This window comes from Salvia hispanica, chromosome 5 (genome assembly GCF_023119035.1).
Source record: "Salvia hispanica cultivar TCC Black 2014 chromosome 5, UniMelb_Shisp_WGS_1.0, whole genome shotgun sequence".
NCBI lineage: Eukaryota > Viridiplantae > Streptophyta > Magnoliopsida > Lamiales > Lamiaceae > Salvia > Salvia hispanica.
This window is the reverse complement of record NC_062969.1, coordinates 3,583,798-3,598,832: the sequence shown is the minus strand read 5'-3', so window position 1 is coordinate 3,598,832 and position 15,035 is coordinate 3,583,798. Positions and strand designations below refer to the sequence as shown.

The following is a 15,035-nucleotide window of genomic DNA, read 5'->3' as shown; positions in this document are numbered from 1 at the left end:
GAAGATCTATATGTCCCAATTGAGTTAGTTTTCTATTCAAAATATTTTCTCCTTTTCTATTCTTCCTTCCTAACTTTTTGTGGATTAGATTATACTCCGTATCTCATTTCATTAATTATTGAAAGGATCTATGAGAACAACTAGTGAGCAATTTTAGTTTACAGAACTAATGAAGAATTTCACATAATTATTGATTTAATCTGATTTTGCAATTAAACAAAATTTAAGGGGCGCTAATGTTGATTTGGACGAAACTATTCAGAATGACACCAAACTATTTTGTCATCATACCGAATTTGTGAATCGAAGTCACCAGTAAATGAATGAAAGCAACCCAAAGTTGGATATTGAGTGTGAATGGATCTGGGCTCCATTTCAGCAGATCTTATATAGCAGAGCCCATTTCCCTACATCAGCCTTTTACCCAATTGAAAATACCACTTCCACTACATAAAACTAGCTCGATCTGGGCTCTCGTGCGGTGCATATCGACGATGCGCCTCAAAATCTCCGAATCTTGCGTGGTCTCCGTTGACATTCAATGTAGCAGTGGTCGGAGTGATGATAAGAAGACCCCAGTTTGGATCTTCTACGAGGTAATGGAATGATTGCCTTCAGCTTTTATATTTTTCAACTGCTCTTTTTGGAACTCGATTTTGCTCTTCTTGGTTGGATGTTTTATATTTTGGTGGGTTTGTGAATTGATATAGTGATGTAGTAATTCTTTATGTCTGTTGAATCTGAGAGTTGTTTCTTTATTTTCTTAAAGAATGGAGTTTTATGACTAATCATTGCTGCATAGCTTCATTGGTTGATTTGTATCTACTATGAATGTTCTAATTATGTGCCTATGGTATTTGATTTGTCTACCTGGGGCAACACTGATACTTGAATTGATTGATAAGTATCTATGTCTACATAAACTTTTCATGGTAGCATTGACATGTTTGCACTACAATTTTGCAGATACCACTTGGATGCTTCAATTCCATGTTTAATTTCAGCGGCTCTTGGCAACTTGATGCAGCAACTGCGAAGTCACTTGCAATGGTTGGATGTACCATCCCATCCCGTTATCGGTTATTCAGTATCAAACTAGTGAAAGACGAGTTAAGTTTGTGTAATGAAATAAAGCGTGCCGTTCCATATTCTTGGGATGATCCTGCATCCTTGGCAAGGTGAAGCATTCTGCAAGCAACTTTTACTGACTCATATTGCTTGCCTTCAGTATCATATGTGTGTATAACATCTATATGCTGTTTCCATTATAAAAATGTTGTAATATATGATTTTGTACCGACTTTATAGAGTTTGGAAAAGCAGTAATATTACAACTTTAAAAACCTTTAAATGGATAGAAATTGGTTGTTAATTTTAGAATGTAAACTTATCTGCTTAAAATCTCCTTCAAGCACCAAAGATATTGACAACTACGTGAAAGATATTGGAGATCAAAGGTTCTCAGATTCAAAGGTCAATACAAATGCTGTCACTCTAAAATACAAGGTCAAGAGTATATCACTCTAATTGTGTTTTAACTATGTGCCTTTTTTCCATTATTAGTCTAAAAATCAGTCATGAATCCTTGCTGTTGTCTATATGTGTATCGTCATGATACACATCTTCATTATGTTCCTCAACAACCAACATTTTTGATGTGTACTATGTCATTATTGTTGAGTTTGTCTCTACCAGTAGTCAGGACTATATTAAAGAAGCAATTATATGCACAACACATCATACCTCATATTTCAGTACACAGGGTGTGTTTCAAGAGATTTTGGGGTGTTCTTAGCATGTTTTAGCATTTGGGGAAAGTAGCTGCAGGCTCCAATATATTCTACTGAACTGTAAGAGATGACAAATGCTTTTAGGGGCAATTGACATTACCAAATTCGATGTGTGATTTTGTGAATTTGCTTGCCATGGGTTCACATTTGTGTTTGATCTCCATTACAAATGTAAATAAACTTCTAGTAAGAGAAGCTTAGACAGTAGCCATAGCTGATTTGTGGATTGGTATTTCAGGTTACAGTTGGACGCCAGCCCGTCACCAGACTCAAGCTCAGCCTTGAAAGAGGCAAACAAAATCATCTTGCCTCTAACTTGCAGCCTCTGGTTTCGCTTCCGAAGATTCTTCAGCCCCACTAGGAGACACACATCACCATATAGGTGCACCCAAGTGGCAAGGGCCAGGAGAGCAGGATAGCCGATGGTTCAAACCAATCAAGTGGAAAAACTTCTCCCATGTCAGCACTGCACCGATAGAGTACACAGACACGTGCATTGGTGATCTCTTGGGGTTCACATTGTCATTGGAGCCCAGCTCGGCGTGTGGGATTTTGGTGCCAAAAGCGTCTTACATCTGAGACTGCTCTTCTCCAAAGTCCTCGGATGCACAATTAAGGCGACCAGTCTGGGATCATAGCCCCTCAAATCTATCAGGTGCGCAGAAGCCTAATGGTTCGTCTTTTTCGTTATCAAACGAGAATCAAGGATGAAAATTGTCCATCGAGACATCAAAGCCACTAATGTGCTTCTGGACAGTGCTCTAAATCCTAAAATATCTTATTTTGGATTGGCTCGTCTTAATGAAGACGAGAAGACGCACATTAGCACAAAAGTTGCTGGAACAATGTAAGTTTCATCTCATTATGTTGGTGACACTCTCTCCCTGGCTTCCTAGTTCCCACAACACTAATAAGCGTGCTCGTCCTTCTTTTGCAGAGGATATATGGCGCCTGAATATGCACTGTGAGGTTATCTAACCTACAAAGCAGATGTCTACAGCTTTGGAGTCGTGCTTCTGGAAATAGTCAGCGGAAAAAGCAACAACAACTACATGCCTAGTCACAACTTCGTCTGCCTTCTTGATTGGGTACGAACCATTTATTTTTCAGGCGATTGTTTTCGTCAGCTAATGGGACGTTTTCGTTGATTGATAAACGCCCCTAAATAAGTATGACAATTCTTCTCAAACTGCTACATTCTTTGGCGTTGTAGGCGAGCCACTTGAACTAGAGCAAGCGCATTGATGAACTCATTTATCCAAGATAGGATGCCGGTGCCAACAGAGAGGAGATAGAGATGGTGGTGAAAATAGCTCTCCTGTGCACGAATGCAACTCCGTCAGTGAGGCCAACGATGTCAGAGGTGGTTCTGATGCTCGAGCACAAAATGGACATTCCGGTTGTAACGCCCGAGGGGAGCACATATACTAACGACGTGAGGTTCAAAGCCATGAAAAGTCGCGGAGCTTGAGCAGTGCTACGTGGGGGGAGTCGCTGGTTTCATCAACAATACGAACAGGTGTAGCATACTCTTCATCCACTTCTGGTTTTCATGAAATCAGTGAAGGTAGTATACCTTGATAATGAATGGTTTCTATTTTCATGCTGCATATAAACAACTAGGTTATACGATGGTGTTTAAGTTTGAAATTATTTTTTACTGCTTTTTTTAGCGAGAGAGATTTATTTATACTGTTTGTACAAATTATTGCACATACTCCATATTCTCATAGACTTGATCTATTGCCATTCAATAAACCTAAGTTTTAGTATGGTTTTGTATTGTGTTAATTGTTATTGCCAATGCCTATCCATTTTTGTCTTGATTGATGATTATTAATTCATGTGAATAAAGATTTTCATGTCACAACAATGTTAGAGATCATTAAGTCAGTGTTTTATTTATTTAGTTCATTATACGAATATCATTTTGGATTATTTTAGTTTATAGTATTTATTTGTGTAATTAATTATTAAATTGAATTTCCCTTATATAGAATACTTAATATTGATACTTTTAACTGGTGCCTAGACCAATGCTATATTAAACTAAATGAATTTGATTCGTGAGTGTGATTAGTAATCTCAATATTGAATTTTTGTGTGAAAGCTGGACGAGAATTGAACTATAAACGGTAGCTTCGTGAAATTGTTACGACTATGATAAAGTGCCTTACGACTATGGTTTTAGTTAAATGCGTGTTGGGTCAAAAACATTTTTTACATTTTCTGGCGAGAGAGGTTATTTATTTATACTATTTGTACAACCAGTTGCACTATATTCATTCATGACAGACAATCACTTCTATTGTTACATTTATACTGCATGTGGTCTATTTTATGTAAACTTGTTAATCTGAAATAGTACTAGACAACGTACTCTTTACTATGATTTTTTTAAAAAAAATATGTAATTTTAAGCTATAGTCACAACTATTGAGGATTTCTAGAATATGTAGACTTGATTCATTGCTATTAAATAAATAATTAAATCAAAGTTCTAGTAACTAATTAAATACTTAATATATTTGTATGGTTGTCTCGTATTATCGTTTACGCGTATCTATTTCCATGTCGCAACAATGTTGAGACACTCCTATTTTATCAGAATGAACTATAAAAAAAAGTTACTGAATAATTGCATTTGCATTTACATATGCATATTTGTGGTCTATAATAATTGCACTTTCTCAACATTTTTAGATTTTTGAAGTCATAATCCACTTTTTTAAACTTAGATCTTTGTCGCGTCTGGCATGGTCCCTCTATTTATGGAAATTTGGAAAGCCGCAACATATTCAAGTCCGAAATTAATACTACTCCCACTATTTTTGCGTTTGGCTAAGTAAAAATTAAATGAGTCTAGAATGTTTTCATTTAATTATTCTATCAAACATAAAATGTTATCCCATTTAATCTCTAAATATTTAAAAAACTCAAAGCCAAAAACTGCAGTAATAGTTTCATATAGAACAAAGAGGATACAAAACAACTAAATCATTTATTTTAAATAAGAAACGTTCAATCCAAAATCACTCCACATAAAAAAAGTACTGTAAATCAACACAAAGACGAAAACGGAAGGAGCAAAACATATCTTGGCGTCATCCGTCATCCTCATCCACCATGAGACCTGTTGACACAAAAAAGATTATAAGTTTCAAAAAGTTTGATCGTCTAATTATTTACACAATATTTCCCACTCAAACATGATTTAAACAAGATACCATTTCACCAATGTAACAAAATGAAAAATATAAAAGAGAATGGAAAAACACATAGATGAAATGAAACATGATGAACATACTATTTAGATGCGGATCCGAATATGCGGGTTTTGTTGGTGTGTCCTCCAGACGAGGTTGTGCCCGTGACTTTGTTGTTGCTCCAGAGATGATCAGCAGCACTGTTGTTCTCCCTCTCATCTGTATGGATGTCTTCATGAGGGAAAGAATGAGCTGCGACTGCTTCGGATTTTGGCTTACCACCCTTCGCCTTAGGGTTTGGGGATTCGTTTGCCTTCATCCCACTCTTTTTTCCCAAACCTAACTTTTTTCCTGCCTCTGACATTTTATGATCTCAATCAAGATTTCTCAATATAAATGAAACTTGCTTCACCATTTTATAGCACAGACCCAAGCTTAATTTGATATATTTAAAAAGTCAAATAGAATACGTAATAGTGATGTATTCACCAACCAGAGTAAAGGCCCACTGGCCGCTGCCATGCAGGTTGGCTGAATTAATTGCTGGAACCTATTACACTAAAGACTAAAACTACTAAATAAAATGTGGTGTTTTAATTCAAAGAGTAATGATAAACAATCAAATTTTGTACAACCAAAATAAGGTTATATTAATAATTTGATTATTAGTTATATATTAAAATTATAAATATAGTAAGTGGATAAGTTAAAAAGACTTATTAGCCTTTAAACTCATTTTTTATATTTATATTTGAATTTTTTTTCTATTGTTTTTAAAATTTGAATTAAAGTATGCACTAATTACATTTATAGTTCAAAAAAAATAAAAAAATTATACAAAAATCATAAATATATGACCACAATATTATACACTTTCCATATACTATATATGTATCCAAATATTTTAATTAAATGCATAAATAAACCTATTTTTTTGTCAAATAAATTAGATTTTGGTTGTACAAAATTTGGTCACATAGATTTGTTGTAATTGAAAAACCTTCATACTTTCCTAGAGGTTAGAATCCAACATTATTGAGGTTAGAGGTTATTTTTATAACAATTAAGTTAGTTATATTGTAGATCGATTTAGTTCATAACATGGATGTCATTTTTAGATCTATTTAGTTCATATATGTAATTATCAAATTAAAATTTCCTCATACATCATTTTTAGATCTATTTAGTTCATATATGTAATTATCAAATTAAAATTTCCTCATACAGAATACATAATATTCATAGGCAGGCTTAGACTTTAAACTGCAGGAAGACATTAGAAAGTGTGATTAGTATCCTCAAAATTGAATTTGTGTATAGCTGGACGAGACGTGAAATTGTTTACGAGAAAGTGTCTTACATCATCAGTGATGTTTGCATAAGCATAAAACATTATCTATTTATTTTTCTTTCAAAAAGACATTTTATAATATTTCGTAATTGTATCATTAATTTTAGTTGTGACAGCCGATTAACCAAAAAGTCTATGATTTATATTTTAAATGCGTGTTGGGTTAAAAACATTTTTTACATTTTTTTTTTGGCAAGAGAGGTTATTTATTTATACTGTTTGACTGTTTGTACAAATTATTGAACTAGCTGCTTCATATTCTATCATGACAGATACTCACTTCAATTTTTACATTTATAATGTTGTCTATATTATACTCGTTATTCTGAAATACGTAGTAGAATACTTACTTTTTACTAAGATCTTTTTTATATATATAATTTTAAGCTATAGTCACAGCTATTTAGGATTTTTAGAATATGTAGACTTGATTCGTTGTCACTAAATAAATCGTTAAACCAAAGTTCTATAATACCTGGTTAAGTAATATACTTGTATGGTTTATAAAAAAGTTTCCACGTGACAAAAACGTTGAGATAATGACATTATATGTTTTAAATCATTGTCCACCATTTTGAGATTTTCAACCTTTTAGACTTTGAGTCTCTCTCTCTATCTCCAAATGTATATGTAAAAGAGCTATTAATTACCAATATTTTGAGATTTTCTGTCCCTTACGTTTTGATTCCATTTTTCTTTCCATCCATCTTTTATATCTTTTTAAATATTTCATTATAAAAAATCAACATACTTATTAAATAATTAATATGGAGAATCAATCAAAATATACTTAATTACTCAAAGCATACCAAATTTTGAATTGTTTACATTTTCTCCAAAAACTTTTTCCCATTGGACAATTAAATGTGACTTATGGAGGAAGCTAGACACAATTGGAAATATGCTCCAAACTCTCAAAAATCTAAATGCGACGTGGTCGGTCAAAGACGATTTATAGACCTAGGGGTGGGAATACGGATATCGGGTATTGGATTTACCCGTACCCGACCCGATATCCGTCGGATTTGGATACCCAATATCCAATTTTATGGGATTGGGTATGGGATTGGGTATTGAAATATAAGATAAATCGGGTATTGGATAACCCGAATGGGTATCGGGTATTACCCGAATATCCAATTTATTATTTAAAGCATATTTTAAATTAGGTTTAGCCATTTTGCATTAAATATAATCTTATACTTTAATATAAAAGTGGTCCATTTTTTTTAGTTTTATACTACAAAATAAATGTAACATTAAAGATATTAGTCAATTTAGATATTTCTATATTTCTATCAATATATAAAATTTAATTTTTTTTATTAATTATTAACACATGTAAAGAGTCGGGTATTTGGATACCCGATACGTCGGATATGGATACCCGGGGCAGGTATTGGAGTACCCGAAAATATATCGAGGCGGGTTTTGGATAGACATTTTTATGATTTTCGGGTTTGGATATCCGGTTTTTTCGGATCGGATATCCACGGATACCCGTATTTCCACCCCTATATAGCCCAATAAATTTGGCAATACCCGTTTATGTATGATAAATATTAATCGACTAATTAAAATTATTTGAAATACGAAAAATGAATAGATTTGCATACGTATCACAAACAAACGTGTCAGAGCAGGAAGTGGTTATTTATTTATACCATTTGCTGCTCCATATTATTTCGTGACACAGTCACTTCAATTGTTACATTTATACTGGTCTACGTAAACTCTTTAGTTTAAACATTTATTAGACTACTGCTTTTTACTTAGATTTTTTTTTATAATTTTAAGCTACAGTATTTATTACTCATAGTCTAGATTTTTTGAATATTTACACTTGAGTCATTGCCACTAAATAAATCAATAAATCTAAGTTCTAGTACCAAAGAAATATAAGTATATATGTATGGTTGTCTCGTGCCTATCTATTTTTTCTTGATCGATGATTATTAATTCATGTGAATAAAAATTTACATGTCAAAACTCACCACAATGTTGAGATTTATTTATTGCTACTACCCTCGTCCCAAAATAAGAGTATTTTTGTCATTTTAGTTCGTCCATAATAAGAATCCACTTCTGCTTTTACTATAAATAGTAAGTAGGTCTCATATCCACTAATTCGTTCTTACTTATATTTCATTTTAAATCTAATATATAAAGTGAGATATTTACTGCACTAACCTTTTCAACTCATTTTCCTTCACGTTTCTTCAAATTCGTACCGAGTCAAATATGGACTTTTATTGTGGGACGGATGTATTATAAAATATAAAAACACGTTTGACAATTGTATTTGAATATGCATATTCATGGTCTACAATAAAAATTATTATCATGGATCGACTCTGAGTCTGGACTATGAGATGGAGTACATCTTTCAGGAGTTTATTTTAATCCTTCTATAATTCTGCCTCTTTCCGTGCCACGAATGTTTCTCTCTCGATATCCGTGTATTGACTTTTAAAAAGTAAGCCATATTTTAAATAATTTGAGATTTTTGCGGCCATTTCTTTTTAAATATTTTGTAATTAGTAGAATAAAAAATCAACAAACTTATTAAATAATTAATGATAGAGAATAGACAAAATATACTTAAATAGTTTTAAATTAATTTGTATATAATTCATGTGATGAGAAAATTAACTGCAAAAAAAAATGTGTATATAAAGTCTAGTTGAATAATTATGTAAGAAAATTTTGTATGTATAGATATAGAGCTCAATTGATCTTATTAACTTTTCTAGTGGAAATAAAATATATTTAAATTGATTAATAGGACGTTGTTAACCTATAACATAATTATGAAACATGATTTATTCTATAAAAGATAAATAACATGATTTGAATGTCACATATCTACGCTATTTAATTGACTAATTAGATGTTTAGTTGATTTTGGACCAGCAGAGGCCACCGCTTTCTCTTCCATTTTCTTATCAATTTAAAATATATTTAAATTGATTAATAGGTCGTTATTATTGTGAATTAAAAATACCACTTTCACTACCTAACTTATATAGCAGAGCCCATTTCTCGACATCAGCCTATCAAAAGTTAGCCTTTTCATTATCCTAGAATTTTGAGATTTTTTAATCCCTTTTTAATTGGTTATGTTTTGACTACATTCTTTGTCCCATTCATCTTTTATTTCTCTTTAAATATTTTATTATCATAAATCAATAAACTACGTTAATAGTTTTAAACAAAACAAGGATACAAAGCAACGAAATCAATCGATAAATACAAAGAAACATTTGATCCAAAATCACCATGAATGAAAAGGAACAGGAACATATCGTGGCGTCATTAATTCCTTGTCCGAATCCCACCGGTTAGATTTGATTACACATACAAATAAAATTTATAGTGTAATTTCCAAGTTTTGGATAGATTCTCATGAAATCATTTAATTCTCACGAGGAGTAGTATTAGTTTTATAATAAAATGTGATTAAGAATAAGTCAGTGGAATATGGAACGGACATAAAGAAAAATGGTAAAAAGCGAAATGTGCCAAATTTTGTAAAACAGACATTAATAAAAGTTTCACGGACGGATAAAGTAATAGCTAAATGTGGTGTTTTAATTCAAAAACTCCTATTTTTTTTTCCTAGGGGCTAGAATCCATGTTTATTAAGAACAACATCCAGCTACAAATCACGGAGTTCATTTTTATAAAACAATTAAGTCCTTATTTATTTGATCAATTTAGTTCATACATGAATATCATTTTAAATTATCTTAGTTCATATTTATTTGCGTAATTATTAAATTAAATTTTCCTTAATATTGATAGGCAGGCTCGGACTTTTAACTGGTGCCTAGACCAGTGCTATAATATTGAATTTTTGTGTGTAAAGACATTAGAGAGTCGTGTGAAAGCTTCGTGAAATTTCTAAGACTATGAGAAGGTGCCTTACGACCGTGAGAATTAAGACCACTTGAAGAATAATCTATAACTTGCAGTCTAATTAGTGTTCATATAATACATTTAATCTCTTTTATTTTGTTTGGAAAATATATTTTACAATAATCTTTTGAAATTGTATCATTTATTGTGACAGCCGATATTTACCCAAGAAGTCAATGATTTATTGCGTGTTGGGGCAAAAAACATATTTTATGGAGTAGTATTTTTTTGGCAGGAGAGGTTATTTATTATACCGTTTGTAAAAATAATTGAACCAGCTGCTTTCATGACAGAAAGTCACTTCCATTGTTACATTGGTCTATGAAACACTTTAATCTGAATACTAGACTACTTACCTTTTACTTAGATTTTTTTATAATTTTAAGCTACATTATTTATTACTCATAGTCTAGATTTTTGGAATATGTACACTTGATTCATGCCACTAAATAAATCAATAAATCTAAGTTCTAGTTCCAAAGAAATATATAAATGTATGGTTGTCTCGTATTATTGTTTATGCCTATCTATTTTTTCTTGATCGATGATTATTAATTCATGAATAAAAATTTACATGTCACAACTCACAACGATGCTGAGATTTATTTATTATAGTAGTACTTATAAGTTATAAAAACAAACTTGACAATTGTATTTGAATATGCATATTTATGGTCTATAACAAAAGAGTATATTACCTGAAATTCCACTTTTTTGAGATTTTCTTTTTGGAGTTTGTTTTCTCTTTTTCCGTGCCACGAATGTTTCTCTCTCGACATCCGTGCAATGACTTTTCATTCTTTGTTCTCTTCATTTGTATTTACTTTTATATATTTTATTATAAAAATAAACAAACTTATTTAATAATTAAAAGCATACCAAAAATTCAGTTTATCACATTACAGTTAAATTTGACTTTTGGAGTAAGCTTTAACACAATTGTAGATAAGCTCCAAACTCTCCCAAAAGTCCAAAACCAAATGCCTTGTGGTCGGTCGGGTCAAAGACAATCACATGCCAATAAATTATGCAATATATACCCATTTATGTATCATAATTATTAAGTAACTAAATTAATTAACTGAAATAGTTAAAATGACAACAATAGGATTTTCAAAGGTATCACAAAGACAAGGTATATAAAGTACTACGATCCCTCTATCCCATTTAAGATGGTCATTTTTCGTTTTTTTTTGTTTATCTCAATCAAGACGACTACTTTTCAATTTTGAAAATAACTTCATCTCTCATCTTTCTTTAAAATATTCAACTATCTTTTTCTCTCCACTTTATTCCACTTAACAACACTTCTTAAAATTCTGTGTCAGTAAAAAAATGTGATCATCTTGAGTGAGACGGATGGAGTATATATGTCAGCCAAATGTTTTGCAACTTTTGCTGATGCAGTAATTTATGTGTATAGAGCTCAATTGATCTTGTTAACTTTTCTAGTGGAAACAAAATATCTTTAAATTGATTAATAGGTCGTTTTTAACCTATAACATAATTATGAAACATGATTTATTCTATAAAAGGTAAATAACATGATTTGAATATCACGTTTCCAATCCATATCTACCCTATTAAAATTGACTAATTAGATGTTTAGTTGATTTTGGAGCAGCAGAGGCCACCGCTTTCTCTTCCATTTTCTTTATCGACTTAAAATATATTTAAATTGGTTAATAGGTCGTTATTATTGTGAAATGATTTGTTCTAAAAAAGATAAATCAATTAGGAATAGTACCTTAACAAGTGCCTTCGGTTTAAGTAGCCCATAAATGTTTATTTTCTATATTCATGCTACATATTTCACATGATTACAATTCATAACCATCATTCTTAATAAAAATTATGTTTAAATTTAATTTAATTCTAAAATGTTAAAAATTATTATTTTAATTTTATATATTTCTTAAAAATTATGCTTGATTAATTCGTGTCCTCTATAACTTTGAATGAATGAATAAAATAACAAACTAAACTTGATATTTATGAACTTTATAAATTTAAAAATATTAACTTTTAATATATTAATTAAAATCATTGAATATACAAAACCAAATAAATAATAATAGTAGCACTAAATTCGGTATAATTAATTACTACCAAATCAATTCAAAGCGCGGACCCACGTCGATCTCTGTCACACTTACTAACTAAGGAATAACAAGCCTACAAAATATTCAAATCCTAAACCCAGAGTATCTTTGCATTTGACTAGACAATTTTTACTTTTTAGTTTTGACTAATTAGAGTAGTCTAGAATATTCTAACCTATTTATGAAATACATGATGATAAATGATGATAAGTAATCTATGAAATATTATGTTCTCTGCAGCTAGTAGTATATTACTAGGAATAGTAAAATCTACCATAACATTATTTTCTTGTTAAACAAACTAATTAATCACAATTCTTTAACTTGTTATGAGTTTACTTGCAGTAACAGTTTAAAACAGAATAATGATACAATTAAACAACGATATCAATTTATTAAAAAAAAGTAACGTTCAATCCAAAATCACTACAAATAAAAAAGTACAGAACAACACGAAAACACGAGGAGCACAACATATCATGGCATCATCCGTCGTCCAAATCCACCGGCGAGACCTGATTTATCTGATGACACAAATTAAGAAAATTATAAGTTTTCAAATATTGGATACGGAATAGATTTAGTCAACACAAAATGCGACTTTGACTCTCTCATGAAACCTTACCCATTTGATTTGTTGGCTCTGTTGGTTAACACCTCACATTTTACTATTATCAACTTGATGCAAACTTATTTAATTCATAAATAATCTCCATCACTCTAATATCATTTCATGTGCACTCATTCCAAATAATTTCACAATATAATTAAAATGTAGTACACAATATTTTCCCCTCATATAAATTCGGCAATAATTCGCTGTATAGAATTAAGCTACAAATATATATGACGAAGATAGTCAAAGTTGACTTTATTAAAATCTATTTTATCTGTATACGGCTTCTAACTGCACCGACTTCACACAACACACTTTATTTGGTTTGGTGAGAAATTAGAACTATATCCATATATTTTTCAAATAAAAGGTAGTATTATTTTCATATTTTATCCACAAGAATGCGATTTTCTACTTATGTACTCCCTCCGTCCCTTATAATTTTAGCCACTTTGACCCGGCACGGATTTTAAGAAATTTAATGGAAAGTGAATTGAAAAAGTTGGTGGGATGTGGGTTCTACTTTTAAAGTATTAGTTTTATAATAAAATGTGAGTAAGAATGAGTTAGTGGAATATGGGGCCCACTACCAAAAATGGTAAAAATGAAGTGTGTAAAATTATGTGGGACGGGCCAAAATGGAATACTGGGTAAAATTATGGGGGAAAGAGGGAGTAAGTACATACTCGTATATTGCAGTTATTTAAAAATATCGAGTCTATAGATAAATTATGAATTATAACTACAGAAAATTGGATCAAAAGAAAATGCCAATTAGGAGTTTTATCAACAATTTGCTTGTGTAGGCGGGGATCCTGTATTTTCTGAATCCTTATGGAAGGACACGGGACACCAATGGAGCAAAACCAAAAATATCTTTGGGAAAAGGGTGTAAATCCTTATGGAAGGACACGGGACACCAATGGAGCAAAACCAAAAATATCTTTGGGCAAAGGGTGTAAAGTGCTTTGTATACAAGTGAAAACACCATCAACCTTAACCTCTACAAAATTAACGATTTTTGTATACAAATTCCATTTTTGTCCATATTTGAATATTTTTGTATACAAGTGAAAACACCATCAACCCCATATTTGAATGAAACAACCGTATGATCACAGAAAAAAAGAATGGAGAAATACATATATATGAAATAAAAGGTGATGGACATACCTATTTAGACGATCCAAACATGCGCCGGGTTTTTTTGTCCCGTGTAGCTCCAGACGAGGTTGTGCCCGCAACTTCATTGTTGGCCAAGATATTAGTGTTGTTGTTCCTCTCATCTGTATTGGTCTCTTCAGGAGGGAAGGGATGAGCTGCGATTGCTTGGGCTTTTGGTTTCCCACTCATAGAATTAGGGCTTGGGGCTTCATTTGCCTGTGTCTCACACTTTTTTCCATAACCTAACTTATTTCCGGCGCCTGACATTTTATAATCTTGATCAAGATTTGTGAATTGAAATGCCATTTTATAGAGACAATCCAAGATTAATTTAATAATATTTTTTATTGATCGCAATAGTCAAACTCATATACACAAAGAGGAGTCGTATATATTATATATGTTGAAACGCTGACCATATTACTTTAAAAACTAAAACTAATATAACCATTTTTAACCAAATACTAATATATATAGTAGCTATAAAAATAAAAACATAATTATATACTACTATTACTAAAATGTGGTGTTTTAATTCAAAAACTTCATCTTACTTTACTAGAGGTTAGAATCCAACTTTATTGAGAAAAATATCTAACTATTAATCACGGAGGTCATTTTTATATAACTATTAATTATGTTATTTTAGATCGATTTAGTTCATAACACGAAGGTCTTGCATAATTATATTATCAAAATGAATTTTCTTTATATAAAATAATTAATATTGACAGGCAGTCTCGGACACTTAACTAGTGCCTACATTAAATTGCATGAAGACATTAGAGAGATGTGTGAAAGCTGCACGGCATCTTTAGAAAGTGATTCGTGGAAGAATGAAAGTGTTACATCTGCCGCCGATTACCCAAATAAATTAATTGAAATACT

General features: G+C 31.4%; 1 protein-coding gene and 2 long non-coding RNA genes across 3 annotated transcripts; 1 reads left to right on the top strand and 2 right to left on the bottom strand.

Annotated features, from left to right (window-relative positions):
• Positions 1 to 440: 440 nt before the first annotated feature.
• On the top strand, positions 441 to 2,497 carry LOC125188563 (MACPF domain-containing protein CAD1-like). Its single transcript, XM_048085498.1, has 3 exons — positions 441 to 596; positions 967 to 1,178; positions 2,029 to 2,497. Exons 1-3 carry the CDS (start codon positions 495 to 497, stop codon positions 2,207 to 2,209), a joined length of 495 nt encoding a protein of 164 aa, XP_047941455.1. The 5' UTR covers positions 441 to 494; the 3' UTR covers positions 2,210 to 2,497.
• A 2,243-nt stretch (positions 2,498 to 4,740) lies between these two features.
• LOC125188565 lies at positions 4,741 to 5,379 on the bottom strand. Its single transcript, XR_007170747.1, has 2 exons — positions 5,098 to 5,379; positions 4,741 to 4,923 (listed from the first exon to the last, which is right to left on the bottom strand). It is a non-coding gene; the product is annotated as an uncharacterized LOC125188565 (long non-coding RNA).
• Positions 5,380 to 12,733: 7,354 nt separating this feature from the next.
• On the bottom strand, positions 12,734 to 14,485 carry LOC125188564. The gene is made up of 2 exons (XR_007170746.1): positions 14,157 to 14,485; positions 12,734 to 12,891 (listed from the first exon to the last, which is right to left on the bottom strand). It is a non-coding gene; the product is annotated as an uncharacterized LOC125188564 (long non-coding RNA).
• Between the last annotated feature and the right edge of the window lie 550 nt (positions 14,486 to 15,035).

What these genes read in the sequence shown, in the direction of transcription:
- LOC125188563 (XM_048085498.1), top strand. Translation starts at nt 495, where the DNA reads ATGCGCCTCAAAATCTCCGAATCTTGCGTGGTCTCCGTTGACATTCAA. An exon ending in CAGTTTGGATCTTCTACGAG is followed by an intron (nt 597 to 966) that starts GTAATGGAATGA and finishes ACAATTTTGCAG; the next exon opens with ATACCACTTGGATGCTTCAA. An exon ending in GATCCTGCATCCTTGGCAAG is followed by an intron (nt 1,179 to 2,028) that starts GTGAAGCATTCT and finishes TTGGTATTTCAG; the next exon opens with GTTACAGTTGGACGCCAGCC.